The sequence below is a fragment of the Prionailurus viverrinus genome, chromosome F1 (genome assembly GCF_022837055.1).
Source record: "Prionailurus viverrinus isolate Anna chromosome F1, UM_Priviv_1.0, whole genome shotgun sequence".
Taxonomy (NCBI): Eukaryota; Metazoa; Chordata; class Mammalia; order Carnivora; family Felidae; genus Prionailurus; species Prionailurus viverrinus.
This window is the reverse complement of record NC_062577.1, coordinates 60318297-60338453: the sequence shown is the minus strand read 5'-3', so window position 1 is coordinate 60338453 and position 20157 is coordinate 60318297. Positions and strand designations below refer to the sequence as shown.

General features: G+C 45.4%; 1 protein-coding gene across 5 annotated transcripts in view; it reads left to right on the top strand.

Moving 5' to 3' along the window:
• DDR2 (discoidin domain receptor tyrosine kinase 2) overlaps positions 1 to 20157 on the top strand; it is a 156353-nt gene that overhangs the window by 9356 nt on the left and 126840 nt on the right. For 3 of the 5 annotated variants that reach the window (XM_047840559.1, XM_047840556.1, XM_047840557.1), the window contains exon 2: positions 15945 to 16092. The exons of the other annotated variants lie outside the window; for them this stretch is intronic. In XM_047840559.1, the coding sequence (XP_047696515.1) occupies positions 16087 to 16092 (6 nt within the window). In that variant the 5' untranslated portion in view covers positions 15945 to 16086. The remainder of the gene's footprint in view (positions 1 to 15944; positions 16093 to 20157) is intronic. 5 annotated transcript variants of the gene reach the window in all.

The following is a 20157-nucleotide window of genomic DNA, read 5'->3' as shown; positions in this document are numbered from 1 at the left end:
TAGAGCAGCTTTAGCTTCACAGAAAACTGAGAAGAAAGCCCAGAGTTCCCACACACTCGCTTTCCTTTTGTACACAGTTTCCCTATTAACATCCTGTATTATTATTACGTTTCTTTTTTTTTTTTTTTTAGAGAGAGGGTTCAAGTGAGTGAGGGGCAGAGAGAGAGAGGGAGAGAGAGACAGAGAGGCAGGGCTCACACCTGATGCAGGACTCAAACTCACAAACTGTGAGATCATGACCTGAGCCAAAGTCAGATACTTAACTGACTGAGTCATCCAGGTGCCTTATTACATTTCCTTTTTCTTTTTAAAAAATTTTTAAGTTTATTTATTTTTCACAGAGAGAGAGAGAGAGACAGAGACAGAGACAGAGCACAAGTGGGGGAGGGGCAGAGAGAGAGGGAGACACAGAATCCGAAGCAGGCTCCAGGCTCTGAGCCATCAGCACAGAGCCCGATGCAAGGCTCGAACTCATGGACTGCAAGATCATGACCTGAGCTGAAGTCAGATGCTCAACTGACTGAGCCACGCACGTGCCCCTACATTTCTTTTTTTAATCAGTTACTCACTACGTATTTATTAAACATCCGTTGTATGTTCCACACCAGTTATTATGGGGGTAGAAATGAATAAATCATATTGACGCCCCTCAAATTGTTTATAATGTTGCATATCTACAATTTGGAGGCTCTTGTTCATTAAAATTTTTTTCTTGTGCACTTGGTGCCTGCCTGATTCAGGGTTAAGGTTTAGTTCAGTGCCTGGACATAGCAGACATTCAGTGAATAGCTGTCGAATATATGAAAAACAAGAACGAAAGATCCAGAAGTAGAAGACATAATCACTGTCCTTAAGAACTTGGGAAACAGCTGACACATATGACAGGGACTAGATAACGTTTCAAAAGTAGAGAAAATAGTATTGGATCTCAGTAAAGGACACATTGGTATAGGCAAATAAGGCATAAAGCAATCAGTGACCATCCCAGCTTCTTTACTGGGATTGTATTCCTCACCTTCTGGTCACCATTGTCTTTGGTGCCATGGTCTTCACATTATTGTCATAATTCTGGCCACCATTATGTGTCTGAATACCAAACACTAAAAAGCAAACTTCCACATCCCCACAGTAAGGCCAGAGAAGTGTGTGTATGTGTGTGATTGTAGTAGGTTTAAAGTGCCCCTACCCCAATACATGCCCATTCCTTTGCTCACCAGGAGCAAAAGGACTTAGGCCGGGTAAAAGGGCACCACCTTAACCCTCACGGGGGCTGTGCAGCCAGGGCATCTCGCAGGACTGTAACTTCCCAGGGGCACACAAAGCTTAAGAGGAGTGGTGAAGGGTCCCAGGCTGCTGGCACTTGGCCTTGAGGACGTGGCCTCTTGAGACCCGGGGAACAAGCTGATCCGAAGAAGAGAGCAGCGAGGGACAAATTCACTCAAGAGTCGTTAATTGTTCCTGGGACAGAGGTAGTTCTAATTTTTAGAATGGTTACATTATGTAGAGTTTTAAAATGGAGATAATAATGATAAGATGATATCACAGGAAATCAAAAACGAAATCCTAATCCTAATAAAAATCCCAGTAAGTTATTTTTCAGATACTGACAAAATGATTCCAAAGTTTATATGGAGAGGCGGGAGACACTGAACAGCCCATCCAATATTGAAGAAGAAGGACAAAGGCTTACTCCAAAGTCACAGACAGTGTGGTGTTGGTGCAGGTGTAGACAAATAGGCCAATGGGACCGGATAGAGAGCCCAGACTAATACAGTCAACAGATCTTTGACAAAGCAGCAAAGGTGATACGATGGAGAAAAGACAGTCTTTTCAATAAATGGTGCTGGGACAACTGGACATCCTTGTGCAACAAGAAAACAAATAAATCAAGACACAGAGCCTTCAGAACAATAACCTAGAAGAAAGTCTAGGTGTCCTCAGGTGACCTCAGGTATAGCAATGACTTGTTAGACACAACACTAGGGATATGATACTTTCTTTTTTTTTTTTAATTTAATTTTTTAATTTAATTCAAGGTAGTTAACATGCAGTGTTATATTAGTTTCAGGTGTGCCATATAGTGATTCAACAATTGTATACGTCACCTGGTGCTCCTCGCAACAAATTCACTCCTTAATCCCCATCACCTGTTAAAGACCTAATTCTTGAAAGAATCGATAAGCTAGGCTTCATCAAAATGAGAACCCCCTGCTCTTTGAAAGGCAATGTCAAGACAATGAGGATACAAGCCACAGACAGGCAGAAACTATGGGCAAAAACTCAGTTGATAGAGGATGGTTATCCAAAATGTGCCAAGACCTCTTAAAATTCAATGATAAGAAAAGGAACAGTCTGATTAAAAAGTGGGCCAAAGACCTGAACAGACTTCCCCCCAAGGAAGAACACACATAGCAAGTAAGCAGATGAAAAGATGTTCAACATGATACGTCATTAGAAGACCTCACATGAAAATCGCAGTGCTTTACCACTGCATACCGGTTAGAATGGCCAGAATCCAGAACACCTACATCACCAAATGCTGGTGTGGAGCCACAAGAACTCTCACTCGCTGCTGGTGGGAATGCAAAATGGTGCCGCCAGTTTGGAAGATAGTTTGGTAGGTGTTTTTTTGTTTTATGTTTTTTTGTTTTTTAATAAAACTAAACATGCACTTACCCTATGATTAAAAACTCATGCTCCTTAATGCCCAAATGAATTGAAAACATATGTTCATCCAGAAGCTTGCCTCAGGTATTGGCGATGTTTATAGCAGCTTTGTTTGTAATTGCCAAATGCATAACCTGAACAGATAAACTGTGGCACACCCAATGGAATATTATGCTGCGGTAAAAAGACGTTAGCTATCAGGCCCTGAGAAGACTGAATGCCTATTACTAAGTGAAAGACGGCTGATCTGAAAAGGTTGCAGTCTACAACTCTGACATTCTGGAAAGGAGCAGAAGTCTGGAGACAGCAGCAAGATTGGTGTTTGCTGGACGTTAGTGGGAAGGGAGAGATGAATACACCGAGCACAGGATTTTTAAGGCACTGAAACTATTCTGCACGATACCAAATGGTAAACACGTGTCATTATAACTTCATCCGAATGTACCACCCCAAGAGCGAACCCTAATGTGAACGCTGGACTTTGGGTGAGAGTGAGACATCAGTGTAAGCACGCTGATTGTAAGAGATGTACCACTGTGCTGTAGGATGTTGACGCGGCGGAGGTTTGGTGTGTGTTGGGGGCCCAGGGTGGTTGATACAGGAGAACACTCTATTTCTTCTGCTCAGTTTTTCCGTGAACTGAAAACTGTTCTAAAGTCCCAAATCCCAAATTCCCAGAACTCTGATTTCCTCCTGGCTACTTTCTTATTTGAAGACAGACCTTTTTTTATAGTTATAATGATGAACATTTCTATTTAAAAGCTATTAATTGTATTTTTCAGATAACTATTGCTATTGCATCATAACTTCAATAATATCTTATTTAATAAAGATAATGGAGGCAAAACCCTTGCTATCAATGGTTGAAACTATTGATAAAGACTAATGGGTTAATATCAGGTATTTGGGAAATCTGTTTGCCACATCATGCAAATTGTAATAGCTATCACCTTAAATAACAGTCATATGGCTTTTGTTTGTTTTTCTGGTCATTTGTTTAAAAATTTTTTTTTAATGTTTATTTATTTTTGAGACAGAGAGAAACATAGCATGAACGGGGGAGTGAGGTCAGAGAGAGGGAGACACAGAATCTGAAGCAGGCTCCAGGCTCCGAGCTGTCAGCACAGAGTCCCACGCGGGGCTCGAACTCATGGACTGTGAGATCATGACCTGAGCTGAAGTCGGAGGCTCAACCGACTGAGCCACCTAGGCGCCCGGTCATTTGTTTTAATTAACGCAACATATAAATATTCTCACTTAAAATCATAGTATGGTAGAAAGGGTGGAATAGGCCAGGTTAAAAGAGTAAGCTTCTTATTTTTACGTTTTTATTTAAAGTCCAGTTAGTTAACATACAGTGTAATACCTGTTCGGGTGGCAGTATAGTGACTGAACACTTCTATACATCACCCAGTGCTCATCATGACAAGTGCCCTCCTTCATCCCCGTTACCTATTTCACCTACCCCCCACCTACCTCCCTTCTGGTAACCATCAGTTTGTTTTCGATAGTTGAGTCTGTTTCTGGGTTTCTCTCTCTCTTTCTCTATCTTTTCCCTTGGCTCATTTGTGTTGTTTCTCAAATTCTACATAGGAGTGAAATCATGTGGTATTTGTCTTTCTCTGACTGGCTTATTTCACTTAGCATAATACGTTCTAGTTCCATCCATGTTGTTGCAAAGGGCAAGATTTCATTCTTTTTTATAGCTGAGTAATATTCCACTGAATATATATACCACATCTTCTTTATCCATTAATCAATTGATGGAGACTTGGGCTGTTTCCATAGTCTGGCTATTGCTGCTATCAACATTGGGGTGCATGTATCCCTTTGAATCAGCATTTTTGTATTCTTTGGGTAAATACTTAGAAGTGCAATTGCTGGATCATAGGGCAGTTCTATTTTTTAACTTTAAAAAAATGTTTATTTTTGACACAGAGAGAGAGAGAGAGAGAGACAGAGTGTGAGCAGGGGAGGGGCAGAGAGAGAGGGAGACGCAGAATCCGAAGCAGGCTCCAGGCTCTACACTGTCAGTACGGAGCCTGATGCGGGGCTCGAACTCATGAACCATGAAATCATGGCCTGAGCTGAAGTCAGATGCTTAACTGACTGAGCCACCCAGGCACCCCTTTTCAACTTTTTGAGCAACCTCCATATTGTTCTTCAAAGCGGCTGTACCAGATTGCACTCCCACCAATAGTGCCAGAGGGCTCCCCTTTCTCCACATCCTTGTCAAAACCTGTTGTGTCTTGTATTGGTGACTTTAGCTATTCTGACAGGTGTGAGCTGGTATCTCACTGTGGTTTTGATTTGTATTTTCCTGATGATGAGTGATGTGGAGCATCTTTTCATGTGTCTGTTGGCCATCTGGATGTCTTCTTTGGAGAAATGTCTATTTATGTCTTCTGTCCATTTTTTAATTGGATTATTCATTTTGGGGGATGTTGAGTTTTTAATTTTAATTTTACCACCTGTTAGCGGCTCAATTTTGTGCAAGTCTTTTTTAAACCTGTCCGCATTTCAGTTTTCTCATCTATACAGGGCAATATAAATTTTCTATATCTTCTAGTCCAATTAATGTTAGTCACGGTCCATGTCAGCACTCACACCATTTTCACTTTTATGGCTAAGTTTTCAATCGCTACAGTGTCCACTGAAGTTTTCACCCCATCCCATGTACTCTGAATATCTTCGTCTGTCCTCTTATGTTAGCTAAATGCCACCGTCTCTAAAGGCCAGCCTGAGTTTCAGATCCTCTGGCCACCTCAGATCTTACTTCTTGGAATCCCTGGTGTTTTGGGTCATAATCACCTCGTCTAGCAAGGAACATATCTTAGGTGATCTCTATAACTCACTGTGTAGCCTAACCCATTAGTGTTTGCTGACCTGTCAATATATATTCTATTAAGGTCTTATTATATGCCTAGCACAGTGTTGTCTGGTGCTGAGAACATTCTCAGAGGGCTGTCATTGAAGCCTCATATACTATCGTCTTTGAGGACGTAAGGGAGTTCAATAAATTTCTCTTGCTTGGTTATTCTGTGAGATCAGGATGTCCAGAGAGGCAGGTGACTGAGAAATGGTATAAGCACTGGGCTTGCTCTGAGGAGTACTGGCCTCAGTTCCTGCTTCTCATGAGCTGTGAGCATTGAAGAAAGGAACTAATGTCTTCATGAATACAAATGAAGAGGAGTAAACTCACACGTGAACACTTGGTGGACTTTGGGTATGTAAACACACGCAGGGCTAATTTTTAAAAAGCAGAAAGTAGAGAATAGTTATTCCCAGAGACCGATGACTAGTCAATCTGGATATCAGGATATAACCCCAAACTTGGTTTGACGATGGGCAGAGCTGGTGTCTTTCTCCTGATCACGATTCTTCTCTCATGGCTTTGCTCAAACCTCTGAGACAAGAAGTCCTTACCTTTCACCCTCCTCTCCAACACTGAGTGTTCACTCTTCTCTGAGACCCCTCTCATGTAAGAAGAATCATAAAAAAAAAAAAAACCCTCTCATTTGAACATTAAGTGTCATGTAAAAAGCGAATTAACTGTTGTTTAATATCATGTTTGGAGGTGAAAAAACTTTTAAACCTTTTGTTCAGTCATTCCTTGCCAAAGGGCTGTCAAGTTAGGATGTAAATTCTAGACTTACGTGGATCCCCCAAAGGACTGCGAAAAGTGACTTTCTAATCCTTTTGCTGTGTTTTTGATGGCAAACTTTGTTTTTGCAGGATAGGAGGTGACTGATGGTCTTACTATTATCTCTTCATGACTTTGCAATATTTACTTGCCTTCCTCATTTTTATGAGCAATGGTGCTAACTTTGGCCCCTCTCCTGGTTCCACAGGTACCCCACATCGTCCAGAAAAAGGTGGGGGGCGCTCTGCTGTGCTGTATGCTTAGTTGGAGGAAATTCCAGTTCTAGGATCCCGGGTCTCCCTACTTTAATTTTCTAATTGATCACATAGTTGCCAGCATTTATGAAACATATTCAATCAAAGACACCCCAAAAGTCTAATGTTATCCTATGAATGAGATGCAAAGACTTTGCACTCGCTGGTGATCCTATCACCCGGAGCTTCAGGCCTTGGGCAGAATAGTCTGGGAGACAGAAGGCACGCTGAAACAGGCCGAAGGTCTCATTTCCAGGCCTAACCTCCCAAGGAGTACGAATCCTGAAAGGGATTTCAGTGTTTAAGATATAAATCCTCATTTGAGTTGGGCAGGGCAAGGAAAAGTCTGGTGAAGTTCTTGGGCAGGTAAATAGAAAAAAAAAAAAAGAGTTCGACACATTACAAATGGCCCCATATTTGTTATCTGCAGACTGTATGGAACACACGAGTCCTGGTCTCAAGTGAGATGGTGCCTGTGAAAAGTCTAGATACACTTACGATGTTGCTTTGCACAAAGGTGATTAAGGCACGAGCAGGGGCATTTCCAGTTTCTTTTGGAAATAGGCTGATACTTGGTTTTCCAAGGAAGTACTGAAAAAAATCACAAGTGAAAAAAAAAAAGAAACTTTACTGAATGTTCTTATACTTACTGCTATATTATAGTGGTGTTTTTCTTTCTTATAACTAAGTACTTGGTGGGGTGAGAGGGGGAGGGTGCCACAATACTTCCAGTGCTCAGAGCCTCTAAAGGTCTCGCTCCAGTGCTTGGTAGGAGCATAAATCATAATTGTCGTTGCCGACTCGTTCCCAAATTTATTGAGCCACAGTTCCTCGGGGCTGTTGGAGAAGTACTGTGATGCTATTCAGAAATACATTCAGGGGCGCCTGGGTGGCGCAGTCGGTTAAGCGTCCGACTTCAGCCAGGTCACGATCTCGGGGTCCGTGAGTTCGAGCCCCGCGTCGGGCTCTGGGCTGATGGCTCAGAGCCTGGAGCCTGTTTCCGATTCTGTGTCTCCCTCTCTCTCTGCCCCTCCCCCGTTCATGCTCTGTCTCTCTCTGTCCCAAAAATAAATTTAAAAAACGTTGAGAAGAAATACATTCAAATCCATCCCTATGATGAGGTTATTATAGTTTCTACTGTGTGATCCAGTGATACGCATTAGGGAAGTGGTACGCATCCACCCCACGGGTCACGAGGTGTTAAAACACATTCTCCTTATTAAATGAGGGGTTAGGTGAGCGTGGTGACAAGGCACAGTGCCGTCTAGACCCACGTCATTTCTTCTGATCACATCTCAGCAATTCCCGGCCACACCACTAGCCACAGTTCTTAGGGCCAGCGATATGGCTTCAAGTATAAGGTAAATGGTGTTCCACGTTCAAAGAAGATATTCTCTAGCGCCCCCCACCTCGGCTGCTCCTGCCACCCCCCCAGAATACTACTTTTGCTGATGCTGATGTAGGGCGCTTTGGAAAGTTAACGAAATGGCACAGGAGACTGTGCGGAACAGACATGCTGCGGGGGGTGGCTTTGGTCATGGATCGGAAGGAACGGATTCTCCGCGGCTTACCCTTGGTGAAAAAGGGGGAGTGGAAAAGCTTTTCATGGGAGACAGGTGCCGATGGATAGACTCAGCTCGCTAAACGTCTTCCCTTGGGATTATCCAATTCAATGTTCCTCAAACCTGAACAGTGTATAGACATAGTTTATAGGAAAAAATTTTTTTGCAGCCTCTCAGGGTAATTGATTATATGGACATCATTAAAATATGTACAAACGTAAAACTAGGTTTATGCTTCTTACGCTTATAGTTCTTTTGCAACCATAAAGCCGAACCAGATTTAGAAATGAAATCACACGGGGCGCCTGGGTGGTGCAGTCGGTTAGGCGTCCGACTTCAGCCAGGTCACGATCTCGCGGTCCGTGAGTTCGAGCCCCGCGTCAGTCTCTGGGCTGATGGCTCAGAGCCTGGAGCCTGTTTCCGATTCTGTGTCTCCCTCTCTCTCTGCCCCTCCCCCGTTCATGCTCTGTCTCTCTCTGTCCCAAAAATAAATAAACGTTGAAAAAAAAAATTAAAAAAAAAAAAGAAATGAAATCACACATAACTATAAACTCAACAAAATAAATTAAAAACATTATTTTACTGTGTCAAATGATGTGGTTGGTTGAAACTAACCACTAGTGGGGGGGGGGGTAAAGATAGAGTGGAACCAGGTGGCCTCAGGGCCTGCTCTATGTTTAATCTGGGTTATTTATTTATTTGATAAAAAAAATTTTTTTAAATGTTTATATATTTTTGAGAGAGAGAGAGAGAAGCATAGTGTGAGCAGGGGAGGGGCAGAGAGAGAGAGGGAGGCACAGAATCCGAAGCAGGTCCTAGGCTCTGAGCTGTCAGCGTGGAGCTCAACGTGGGGCTCCAACTCACAAACCATGAGATCATGACCTGAGCCGAAGGTGGACGCTTAACTGACTGAGCCACCCAGGCACTCCTAATTTAACTTTTTAAAGTTTATTTATTTTTGAGAGAGACAGAGACCCCACGAGTTGGGGAGGGGCAGAGAAAGAGGGAAAGAGAGAATCCCAAGCAGGCCCCACACTGTCAGGACAGAGCCCCCCGATCGGAGGCTCGAAGTCACAAAACTGTGAGATCATGACCTGAGCCAAAACCAAAAGTCACCAACTGAGCCACCCAGGCGCCCCTAATCTGGGTCTGTTATTTAAATGTAATTAATATGCACGCAGAAAATGCCCGTTGGTTTAAGTATGTTAAACACAGTGTTAATAATAGCCTCAAAGGTTTATAAGTCCAGGAAAATCGAATCTCATACTTCACCAAACTTGGCGAGTAGGAAATGGTCAAATGTCAGTTTTAATGAGGTATCATTTGATAATTTGCTAACTTGTCTATTCACTTGAAGATCAAGTTTAGCGTTGCGGCAGCATTGAAATAGCTCCAGATGAGTATGTCGTGCAGTTACTACCAGAGTTAGAGACAGAACCATCCCGCTTTGTGTATTCCTGCCTCAGGTTTCTGCTTAGGAACCGGTAGGTGTCGGGATGTGGGGAGTCAGAGTCCGCTCCACACATCTGCTCGCAGCACGAACGTGGCACTGACATCTGTGGTGAGCGGACTGAACAGGCCAAGCCATTCCGTGACTCGGCTCTCCCACCGTGTCCCATTTGTGATTGGTTCTTGACTTGATCTGGCTCCCATCTGGCATCCGTGCAGTCAGGGACACAAAAGGCAGCCACTGAAAGTGCATGGCAGTATCGGGTCCCCATGAGTATTGTATGAAGAGTTTCAAATGATAGAATTGTAGATACAAAATTTTAAAAATTCTCCAAATCTTGTGGGCTGCAAGAAAACACTTACACTTGGGAGACACTGCTTTAAAACTAAGTTCAGACTCCAGTTTTCTCAGGAAAGACTTTCTCATCCGCCCTCTCTCTTTTAAATGTTTATTTATTTTTATTTATTTATTTTTGGGAGGAAGAGAGAGGGAGAGTGCTCTCTTTTAAATATTTTAATAATTAAATGACCAGGGGGCACCTGGGTAGCTCAGTCGGTTGAGCTCCTCTGACTCTTGACTTCAGCTCAGGTCATGATCTCACAGTTGGTGAGTTTGAGCCCCACATTGGGCTCTGCGCTGACAGCACGGGGCCTGCTTGGGATTCTCAATCTCTCTCTCTCTCTCTCTCTCTCTCTCTCTCTCCTCCCCTCCCCTGCTTTTTCTCCCTCTTCCTCAAATTAAATAAATAAACTTTAGAGAAAAATAGAGAAAATATAATTAAACGGTCGTGATGAATTCAGTGATGTTTATTGTGTCCTAAGATTTATGTGAAGCCCTTTTTATAAATATGATCTCACTGAAACCTAATGATAGCTGTGTGAGGTGGGTATTTTTCCTATTTTATATAGAAGGGCACACGGCGTGAATCACACAGCAGGTCGGTGGCAGAGTCAGAATTTGCGTGTAGGTCTTTCTCATCAGCACACCTAACTTTGTACCACTACTCTGTTCCTCTCTGTGCGCCTCAGTTACATGCCATGAACTCCCCTCGTATCATAAGCAGGCACCACTGTTTATAATGAGCTCCTTCTAAGCCTGTCTTTTCCACTGGCCAGTGGGTCTCAAACTTGAGTATCTGTCAGAATCACCTGGAGAGATTTTTTAAAAATGCAGATTCCAGGCTCCACCACAGACTTAGTGAATAAGACATTTTTGGGGCGCCTGGGTAGCTCAGTCGGTTAAGCGTCCGACTTCGGCTCAGGTCACGATCTCGCGGTCCGTGAGTTCGAGCCCCGCGTCAGGCTCTGTGCCGACAGCTCGGAGCCTGGAGCCTGCTTCGGATTCTATGTCTCCCTATCCCTCTGCCCCTCCCCCACTCATGCTCTCTCTCTGTCTCTCAAAAATAAATAAACTTAAAAAAAAATTTTTTTTAGGGGTGCCTGGGTGGCTCAGTCGGTTGGGCGGCCAACTTCGGCTCAGGTCATGATCTCGCGGTCCGTGAGTTCGAGCCCCGCGTCGGGCTCTGTGCTGACAGCTCAGAGCCTGGAGCCTGTTTCCGATTCTGTGTCTCCCTCTTGCTGACCCTCCCCTGTTCATGCTCTGTCTCTCTCTGTCTCAAAAATAAATAAAACGTTAAAAAAAATTAAAAAAAAAATTTTTTTTAAAGAAATTTTCTGTAGTGTCCAGGGAAACCTGTATTTTTTTTTTTTAAATCACTTCCCTCAGGTGATTTTGTTGCAGGTGTATACCTTTGATGCATTTTGAGCAAAAGTGTGTTCGACTGTGGGTGCCTCATGGCTTCTAACCACCTCTGCATCTCAAGGACTTGCTTGCTAAACGTGTGTTGAATAATTCAAAGAATGAATGAAGAAACAATTGTCGACAGAAAATACGTTCTTGAGAAGAACACTCTTTTGGCCAGACCTTTGGAAAATTTAGAGATACGTGCTTAAATATCATGTAATATACTCAGTCTAGACTCTCCTCTGGGGGCTGCCCGTGGCAAGAAGCCTGCGAGAAGGTAGCAGAAAGCACAACTAAGTCTTGAAGAAAAAGAACAAAAACCCGCCGGGTCCTCTGGGATGGGACACAATCCGTCTTCTTCCGGTTGAAGAAAACAAAGATCAGTCGAATTAGAAAAGCTTAAATGCCTTTGAGGGCCAGAATAAGGTCAGTTTCCCTAGCGTGTTATAGGCGTGAAGTTTTCTGCTTAACTTACAGTTCTGAGGTCAAATGTGGATTAATTCCTTTATTCAGCAAGAGGGTTTTTTTTAAATGCTTCCTAAGTGCCTTGAATGTCGTAAGGCATAGTCTTTTTTTTTTTTTCTTCCTGAGTTTATTACCCAGCAGAAAATTCAGGAAACAGTAAAGCTGTGCAAATGCACGTGGGGCTAGGTGGCCAGTGTCTACAAGCGCGAGAAGTCGCGGGAGGGTTTGTACAGCCAGGGTCTGGAGCTGGGAGCTGCATGAGCCCGGATAGGATTGGATGGGCAAGAGGCAAAGAGCAGCAAAGGTGGAGACTTGGCAGTCAGACTGCTTATGGCCGGCCGGCTCAGTTGACACAGAGGATGTGAGCCCAGCGTGGTGGAAGTTGCACGGGGAAGCACCGAGAAAGGACGTTGCATAGCTGTGCTTTCTTACGTTACGGGGAGCTTTGGAGGCTGTGGAGTTCAGAATGTTCTTTTGTGTCTTGAAGCAGGTGAAGGATTGTTTTAAGAAAATGAGTGTCCCTGTAGGGGGGAAGGTAAATGGCAGGGGAGAGGGGGTTGGGCCAGGAGACTTATTAGAAGGCTGTGGTCGGTGTTCCAGATGTGGTTGGGTTTGGGCCAAAGTGGTGAAGTGAGCCAGGAGAAGCCTGAGCCGCTGTGGAAGTCCCTGGAAGGACACGAGGAGAGAGCATGGCTGGTAATGGTGCCCAAAGCCCAGTGACGCCCGGTGCTAGCGACGTGTGGCCGTGAGCACCCAAAGAGCCCATTTTCCCACAAGAAGTCTTGGTTGGAGATCAGTGTCCGACGCTTGTGGCCAGGACCCCAAATTTCCCAAATAGCTGTTTCAGCCTTTGTGGCTGGCAGAGCAGATGGCTCTCAGACTGGGACTGTTTGTCCTTTCTCTCTCCTTCTCTGGCTCTCGTCGCTTCCCCACCTGGTTCCCACACTGAGGACCTGTCAGTCTTGACACGTCTGCTGGGGACCGACAAAGGAAATCTTGCTAATTAGACAAAGGTGGCGTCTCCCAAAGTGTGATCCCTGGAAACCTGCGGGGTTTTGAATGGATAACAGCAGGAGCAGGGCAAGAGCCTGCGTTCCGTGGTCAAATAAGTTTGAGAAATATTCTTAGAGAGTGACCCAGGTTTCTTTGTTGCAGGAGTCGCCGAGGTCTTTAATATGGTCATAAGCATCTCAGGTGTTCAAGAGAAGGGTAGCTTATAGCACTCCACAAACTTTCGGGACCATGGAGCTCATTTTTAAAGAAGTGTCTTAGGGGCGTCTGGGTGGCTCAGTCGGTCAAGCGTCCGACTTCGGCTCAGGTCATGATCTCGCGGTTTGTGGGTTCGAGCCCCGCGTCGGGCTCTGTGCTGACGGCTCAGAGCCTCGAGCCTGCTTCCGATTCTGTGTCCCCCCCCACCGTCCCTCCCCTGCTCATGCTCTGTGTCTCTGTCTCTCAATAATAAATAAACATTAAAAAATTAAAAAAGAATAAAGAAGTGTCCTAAGGGGAGAGGGCTTCATTTGGAGAAATTGGAGACTAGGGAGTTTGTCTTTAGAATAAGACTCCTGCACTCAAGGTTGGCAGTGAAATGGAAAGAAACAGGAGACTGGAATTTTGGTCTGATTCTCCTACTAACGGCTTATCTGGTCACTGAACTTCCCTGGGTCTGTTGCCACAGAGGTCACACTAATAGTAGACGTACTCGTAAGTTCTTTCAACCGTAGGAATCTATAATCGTGTGCACATTCAGAAAAAGAACATCAGCTGTGATTTTTCTACTCTGTAATAAGTCGGGTGGCAGAGACAGTGGGGGGGGACCTCGGGGCCGAGGGGCGGTGACGACGAGATGAGTAAGATATGGTTTGAACCCTGAGCTGATTGTGTGGTCGGGCACAGTTGCAGTGCTGGACTGATGTAGCAGACAGAGATCAATGAAGTTTCTGGTTTGTTCTCAGGCTCCTGTGAACATATCATACGGTGCACCTGCAAGCTTAAGCGGCTAAGTCAGTGCTAATCCCCAGCGATCACTTAACCATCTCGTTTCAGTTTTGCTACTAAGCAGTTGTGAGGCCTTCGATAAATCAGCCCTCTGGGCTTGGGTTTTCTTCCTCTGCGAGATAAAGGAGTTGGGTGAGATTAAGGGCTGCGGGTGTTGTGTGACGAGGAACTCTTTTTGAGTGAAGTTTTTAAGTCCCGGGACTTACCTGGAGATGTTCTTCCTCCAGCCACTCAAGGCAGACAGGCCCCAAGGCTTTGTCTTCATTGTCTTTCTTTTCCTTATTCCCAGATCATTTTTTAAATTTCCAGATCATTTCAGCTGCCTCAGACTTCTCTTACTGCTTTTATGTATTTGATGTTTCAATAGGTATCTGTTGCACCAAACTCCCTTGAATGGCAGACCCAAGTTTCCGTCTGCTCAGCGTGTTTACCTGTTTCCAGCTTTAAAAAATATATATTTTTATTTATCTTATTTTGAGAGAGAGAGCGAGCGAAAGTGAGGGGCACAGAGAGAGAGAGAGAGAGAGAGAGAGAGAGAGAGAATCCCCTGGGTAGCTCAGTACAAGTCTTTTTGCCCCAGTGAATAAACCCCAAGTATAATACTTGGTAAGCCCCAGTAATACAGTGAAAATTTGGATCTTTTCTCAAATGTTGAATACTTCAGTTGCCTGCCTTCTTAGGGAACTAGAAGGCAGAAGAGAGCTGGACTAATATAGGTGACGTCTGTTCTTGCCGCGTGGCCACTTTATTCCCATTAAGTTCCGTGTCCTCTGCTGGAGACAGTGGCAACTTAGAGTAGCGGTTCAGCAACCCACCTGGACGCTGTGGCATCACACAGAGTTACACATTGTTTTACCATCTAATGGAGGAAAGAGACCGGCAGAAGAGACGGAAATGACGTAATGACACATGCTAGAATGCAAGCACCCCAACATGTGGAACAGAAAACCCTAGGTGAGAGGTAGAGTGTGCTCATACTTAATTTAAAAAAACATTAGCAAAAACTGTACATCCATATATTTACATTTATGTGTCGATAGTTCTAGAAGACTGCTCAGGTAACTGATAACTAGTGGCGTTGAAGAACGGGGGCGATAGTCTGAGGGGGAAGTGAGACCTACTTTGATTGTAAGCTATCTGGACAGCCCTGGTAGCTCTGGAGACACTCCCAGGGGATCTGTGAGAGCAAAACTATTTCCACAATAATCCTAGGATGTTTGGCTTTGTTTCGCTCTCCTCCCACGATTATATGGTGGAATTTTTGAGAGGATGCATGATATGTGATATTGCAACAAATTGAATTCAGAAGTGGATATGAGAATCTGTGTTCAATTAAGCCAGATATTGAAGAGATTTTATTTATTTTGAGAGTGGGGAGAGGGCAGAGAGAGGGGGAGAGAGAGACAGAGACAGAGACAGAGACAGAGAGGGAGAGAGAGAGAATCCCAAGCAGGTTCCACGCCCAGCATGGAGCCCGACACAGGACTCAATCCCATAACCCTGTGATCATGACCTGAGCCGAAATCAAGAGTTGGACGCTCAACTGACTGAGCCCGCCAGGTGCCCCTCAATGAGAGTTTTTTTTTAATGTAAACTAATGCCACTGTTCTCACTAAGAATTTTTTTTGAAAATAGCTATTGTTATTTAAAAAATTATGTTAACACATAATCATAATTTAACAATAATTTTTAAGAACTTAAACATTAATAATAAAATTGAGTAATTATTATCTTAAATAAATAGTAAATGTAACATTCTGTTTAAGTTTCTAGATTGATAGATATCAATAGGTGTAGCCCTCCTAAACAGACTCTCTTTGAGATCCCTTCAGTGCCTGGGGTACTTGGGAGGTGTCAAATTGGAAAGAAAGTACGAATGATGCAAAAGTTTGTAATGCTGGGGCTCCTGGGTGGCTCAGTCGGTTGAGTGTCCACCTTCGGCTCAGGTCATGATCTCACGGTTCGTGAGTTTGAGCCCTGGGTTGGGCTCTGTGCTGACAGCTCAGAGCCTGGAGCCTGCTTCAGATTCTGTGTCTCCCTCTCTCTCTGCTCTTCCCCTGCTCACACGCTATCTCTCTCTCTCAAAAATAAAGATTAAAAATAAATAAATAAATAAAAAGTTTGTAATGCAACATTGCTCTCCCTCCCCCCCCCCCATAAAGGGATATCTACAAGTGGTCTGGGGTTCAGTGCTCTAGAAAGTTCCAAGTCCTGTGGCTTGAAGCAAAGACGTTGTGACAACTGAAGACACACAGAAGCCAGCTGTCGTCGAGGACCCCGTTCCTCAGAGAATGTTCTGCACCCATGGATGTAAGTAAGGCCAGTCGCTGAAGCTGTCACCCCATGAGGCCGGGGACGAGGGTAAGAGGGGAAACCATCTGCTGCCAGTGTGGCCTCCCTGGAGCCCCTCACTTACCTGGCTCGTGTCACAGGGAATGTGGAGCACGCGGGTTCTGTGCCGAGAGCTGGTGTCAGCAGAGACCATGTGTTGGATTGTATAGGAAAGCTGATATTGAATGTCAGCTCACTCCTCAGACTTCACTGATCCAGATGTGGCTTGCACCAGGCTCGCGGCTGATCCTGGGGTGTCTTCCCCAACTCTGAGTGGCCCAGGGTATCTTGGTCTTCCCTGTCCCGACAGGATCCACTGGAATCTCGGGGTTCCTACGTCGATCCGGGTCTCTCCCAACACTCTGATTACATTCATTTATTTATTTTTTTGTAAGTTGCCTTCTTCCAGCAATAATTTGAGGTGGCTTAGAGAAAAATAATAATTCACAGAGCTACTAAAATCGGGGTCATTGACTCAGAGTCCTATAATAAGCTTTGGAGGAGCTAAATATATGAGAAAAGCCGGCCTGGGGTACTTACTGTAGATAAATGCAACCCTTAGCCCTGGGACGCAAGGCAGAAAGAGATGTGTGGGACATCTCAGAGCATCCATGAGCAAACTAGGAAGCATTCACCCACCTCAAGGTGTCTGCTCTGGGTGAATCTTGGTCTCCATGGGACTTCTCAGTTCATCCTTTAGCGGACTCAGATCCCATTAATGAATCTAAAATTCTAGTAATTCCATGAGTCTGAGACCTTTTCAGCCTGGAGCTCACCAAAGGCACAAGCCATGTTTCCTTCACGCTGGCATCTCTGGCCTCCAGCATGGGGTCTGGCTCACAGAAGATGCTTGGGGAGAACCTACTGACTTCCATCCATATGGCTTCTGTAGAACTCGCTGAATGAATGGATGGCTGAGTAAATAATATGGACCCGTGAGTCCTCGGGAGTGAAGGATGAGGGCAGGAGGGACAAGTGGTATTTTCTCACATTTTCCAGGAGATTTCTTCTCACTGTCAGGATGCTCATTGGATTATACACTCCTTGCCATTTATTATGTAAGGACTAAACCTCTTCCCCATTTCTCCTTCACCTCCTTGTGGTGAGAAAATATCTTGGGTCCGTTTCTTCCCACAGATCGCCTTGAAACTAATGTATTTCCTTCCTTCCTTCCTTCCTTCCTTCCTTCCTTCCTTCCTCCCTCCCTCCCTCCCTCCCTCCCTTCCAATAGACTTCAAGTAGACTCTTGATACTGGAAGAGCTAAAAGGTCTTCACTGGAGCCTTCATGATGTGCAGTTGAGAATGAATAATTCATAGCTACATTTAACCACTAACCAGAAGTTATTGCAGATTTTCTCTATTACACGAGATTCCTCAAACATGATTCATCTGTGGATCATTCCGCTTTACCTTTCAGAAGCTATCACTGTGGACTTTTCTTCCCCTGCCACCCGATCTTAAGTGACTGTTTCCAGAAATTACTATTTCAGTATCCACGGCGTGTGCAACCTACAGCCTTGTCTTGTGAAGCCCCGTCCGGCTGCCTCCCCCCACCTCCACTATCATGTTACACCGAGAACTATTTCAAGTCCTGCTCCCCCAAGACAGAATCCTTCTGGTCTTTTCCGGTGACCAACGTCGGCTTCCTCCTTTTCTGAGAATGACGACATTAAGTATTTCATTCTGTCCAGAGACTTCAGTCTCAGTTTCCTGTGTCTCCTATTAATAGGAGGACCAAGTAATGTAACATCTAAATGGAACACTTGCGAGGGAAAGACAGTGTTATTAATAGATGCTCTGGAACATGGGGCTGATCCCAACGTACGGTCAAGATCTGGCATCAGTCGCAAATACTGAGAGCAGAGGTTAACAATAGCCTTTGGAGAACAACTCCTCCAGTTCTGTTTGGTTGTTTGTTTTGGGCCCCAAGGGGGCTCTGGGGTCCACCCAGCCCAGCCCAGTGTTATACAAGCCCATGGAGACCCTGTCCCCTCGTGGATGTTAGAGCTCCCAGGGGACACCATCAAACTCACCACAGAACTGGTGGCCCGTGTTTGTGAGCCAGCATAGCACAGCCTGTCTTCTCTGCCTTTTCCTCCCTCTTCGTCCCCTCCTCTGCCCTCCCCCTCTGCTCCTTCCCCTTTGGGTCTTCATTCCTTCACTCTGCCCCACCTCCTCCCCCCTCAGCGCCTCCCTCCTCTCACTTTTCTCTTTTTGTCTCCTTCTCTCCATTTGTCACTCACACTGTCTTCCTTTCCCTCTCTCTCCCAAAATGGCTCTTCCAGCTTTGTTGGAGAGCAGCTCAAAAGAGTAGTACTGCCAACGTTAGCTTCTCCTTTAAAGGAAAAGTTTGTATTTCCAACCGGAGCTTGATTCTCCCTCGTGACTTAGAAGCTGCCTTTCTCCCATTGCAAGTGGCCGAGGGCTGGTCTGTTTCTCATGAGTGTCTTGGGTGGGAGGTTCTGGTTTCAGGTGTCCCGGAGGACATGTTTTCCAGGGCATGGCGACCGCACAGCCTGGGGGGTTGCACGTGGGGGTGGCGTGGGGACGGGTGGCATTCGGAGCGGTGACCGGGACAAACCTGGGAGGCATCTGCTTGTTACAGAGCACGTTACGGTTGAGATAAATGAGGCACCGTGACCACACTGCTACATAAACCTAGGCGTCTGAGATTTTGGAGTTTGGCTGTGCCAGGATCATTACAGGAAGGACAAGGTCAGGATCGGTGTCTAACTAATCAGAGAGCCACAGCTATTGTGGGTGTGCCACGAGGCGAGGAGAGAAGAGACTGGTTAGAAACTGAGGGACATGCCTGCCCAGGGGAAGGGAGGCCAGGTGTGCAGCTGGCTTAGACGTTTCTAGATGAAATGGGCTCAACAATGTTCTGAAAAGCATGAACTGCAAATGGACGGTGGTGATGTACAAGGAACCGTGGGGCTGGAGAGCAGTGTGGGACCCAAGGACTTTGGGTAACAGCTTTACTTACAAAAATAGTAACTGTTACGGGGCACCTGTGATGTGTGAGGGACTCCGCAAGTGATTTGAAAGCATACGGATAGGAGTGGGGGATCATTCCAGCCCAAGTCCTCATGGCCAACAAGAAAGGGAAGGAACAAAAAAAAGCACCGTGCTCAAGGAGGTGCCCAGAGGGTGGTGAGTGGTGATGGTAGGGGATGGCACTTGTGGCTGGGGAGGTCCCCGACTGTGGAAGGGGTGGGGCTGGGGCCAAGCATGGGGGTGCCCGGCAGCGGTGCAGTATGCAGAGGGCGAGGTATGGGTTGGTCACTAGCGGTGGGGCTGACCTCAGCAGTGAGGACGAGGAGTGAGCAGTGGACGAAGATGGCACTGGACATGGGAATGGAGGGGAGGGGGCAGATGGCAATCTGTGGGGAGCAGAGGGTTAGGACCGAGGGGTGGTGTAAGAGAGAGCTGGAAAGGAGGGTGGCTGCCAGACTGGGGAGAGCTCTGACTGCTGGCTGGTCTGTGACATCTGGACGCCATCTTAGGGATTCAGCATCTGCGTGGGACGTGCCCTAGGAGTGACTTTGCTTTTGAGGATGCCAGTTTCAGATGCCCCTCTTGCTGAGTGGGGGTGCAGTTCTGAGCCAGATTTAGGGGGGAAATATTCAGACGCCTAAGAATATATATGCGTGAAACACGTGGAGGCAGCACGTTCTAAGGTGTCAGTCTCTTGGCTTTGCTTTGATCTTCATGGCTTATAAGAGATTTGAGGGTCAGCCACAGACTCCATCGCCCTCAGGGTACATCTAGGGCTGCTAGCAAGAATCTTATTTCCATTGTTTCCATTTTCATTGCCTTATAATTTCTCATATTATATTAATTATTTTAGCCTGAGATTGTGGGCTGCAGGAATGATGTTAAGTGTTCCTGACTGGCAACATTTCCTGAATTTCTTTCTGAGCTTGAACCTATTCAAAATTCTTGCTTCCTGGGGCATGGAGCTTCGGGTTCCTCCCCTTGTGATGGATGAGAGGGGTTGGGGTATCCCTTCTAGACATTCATAGTCTTTGTCAGGATTTTTC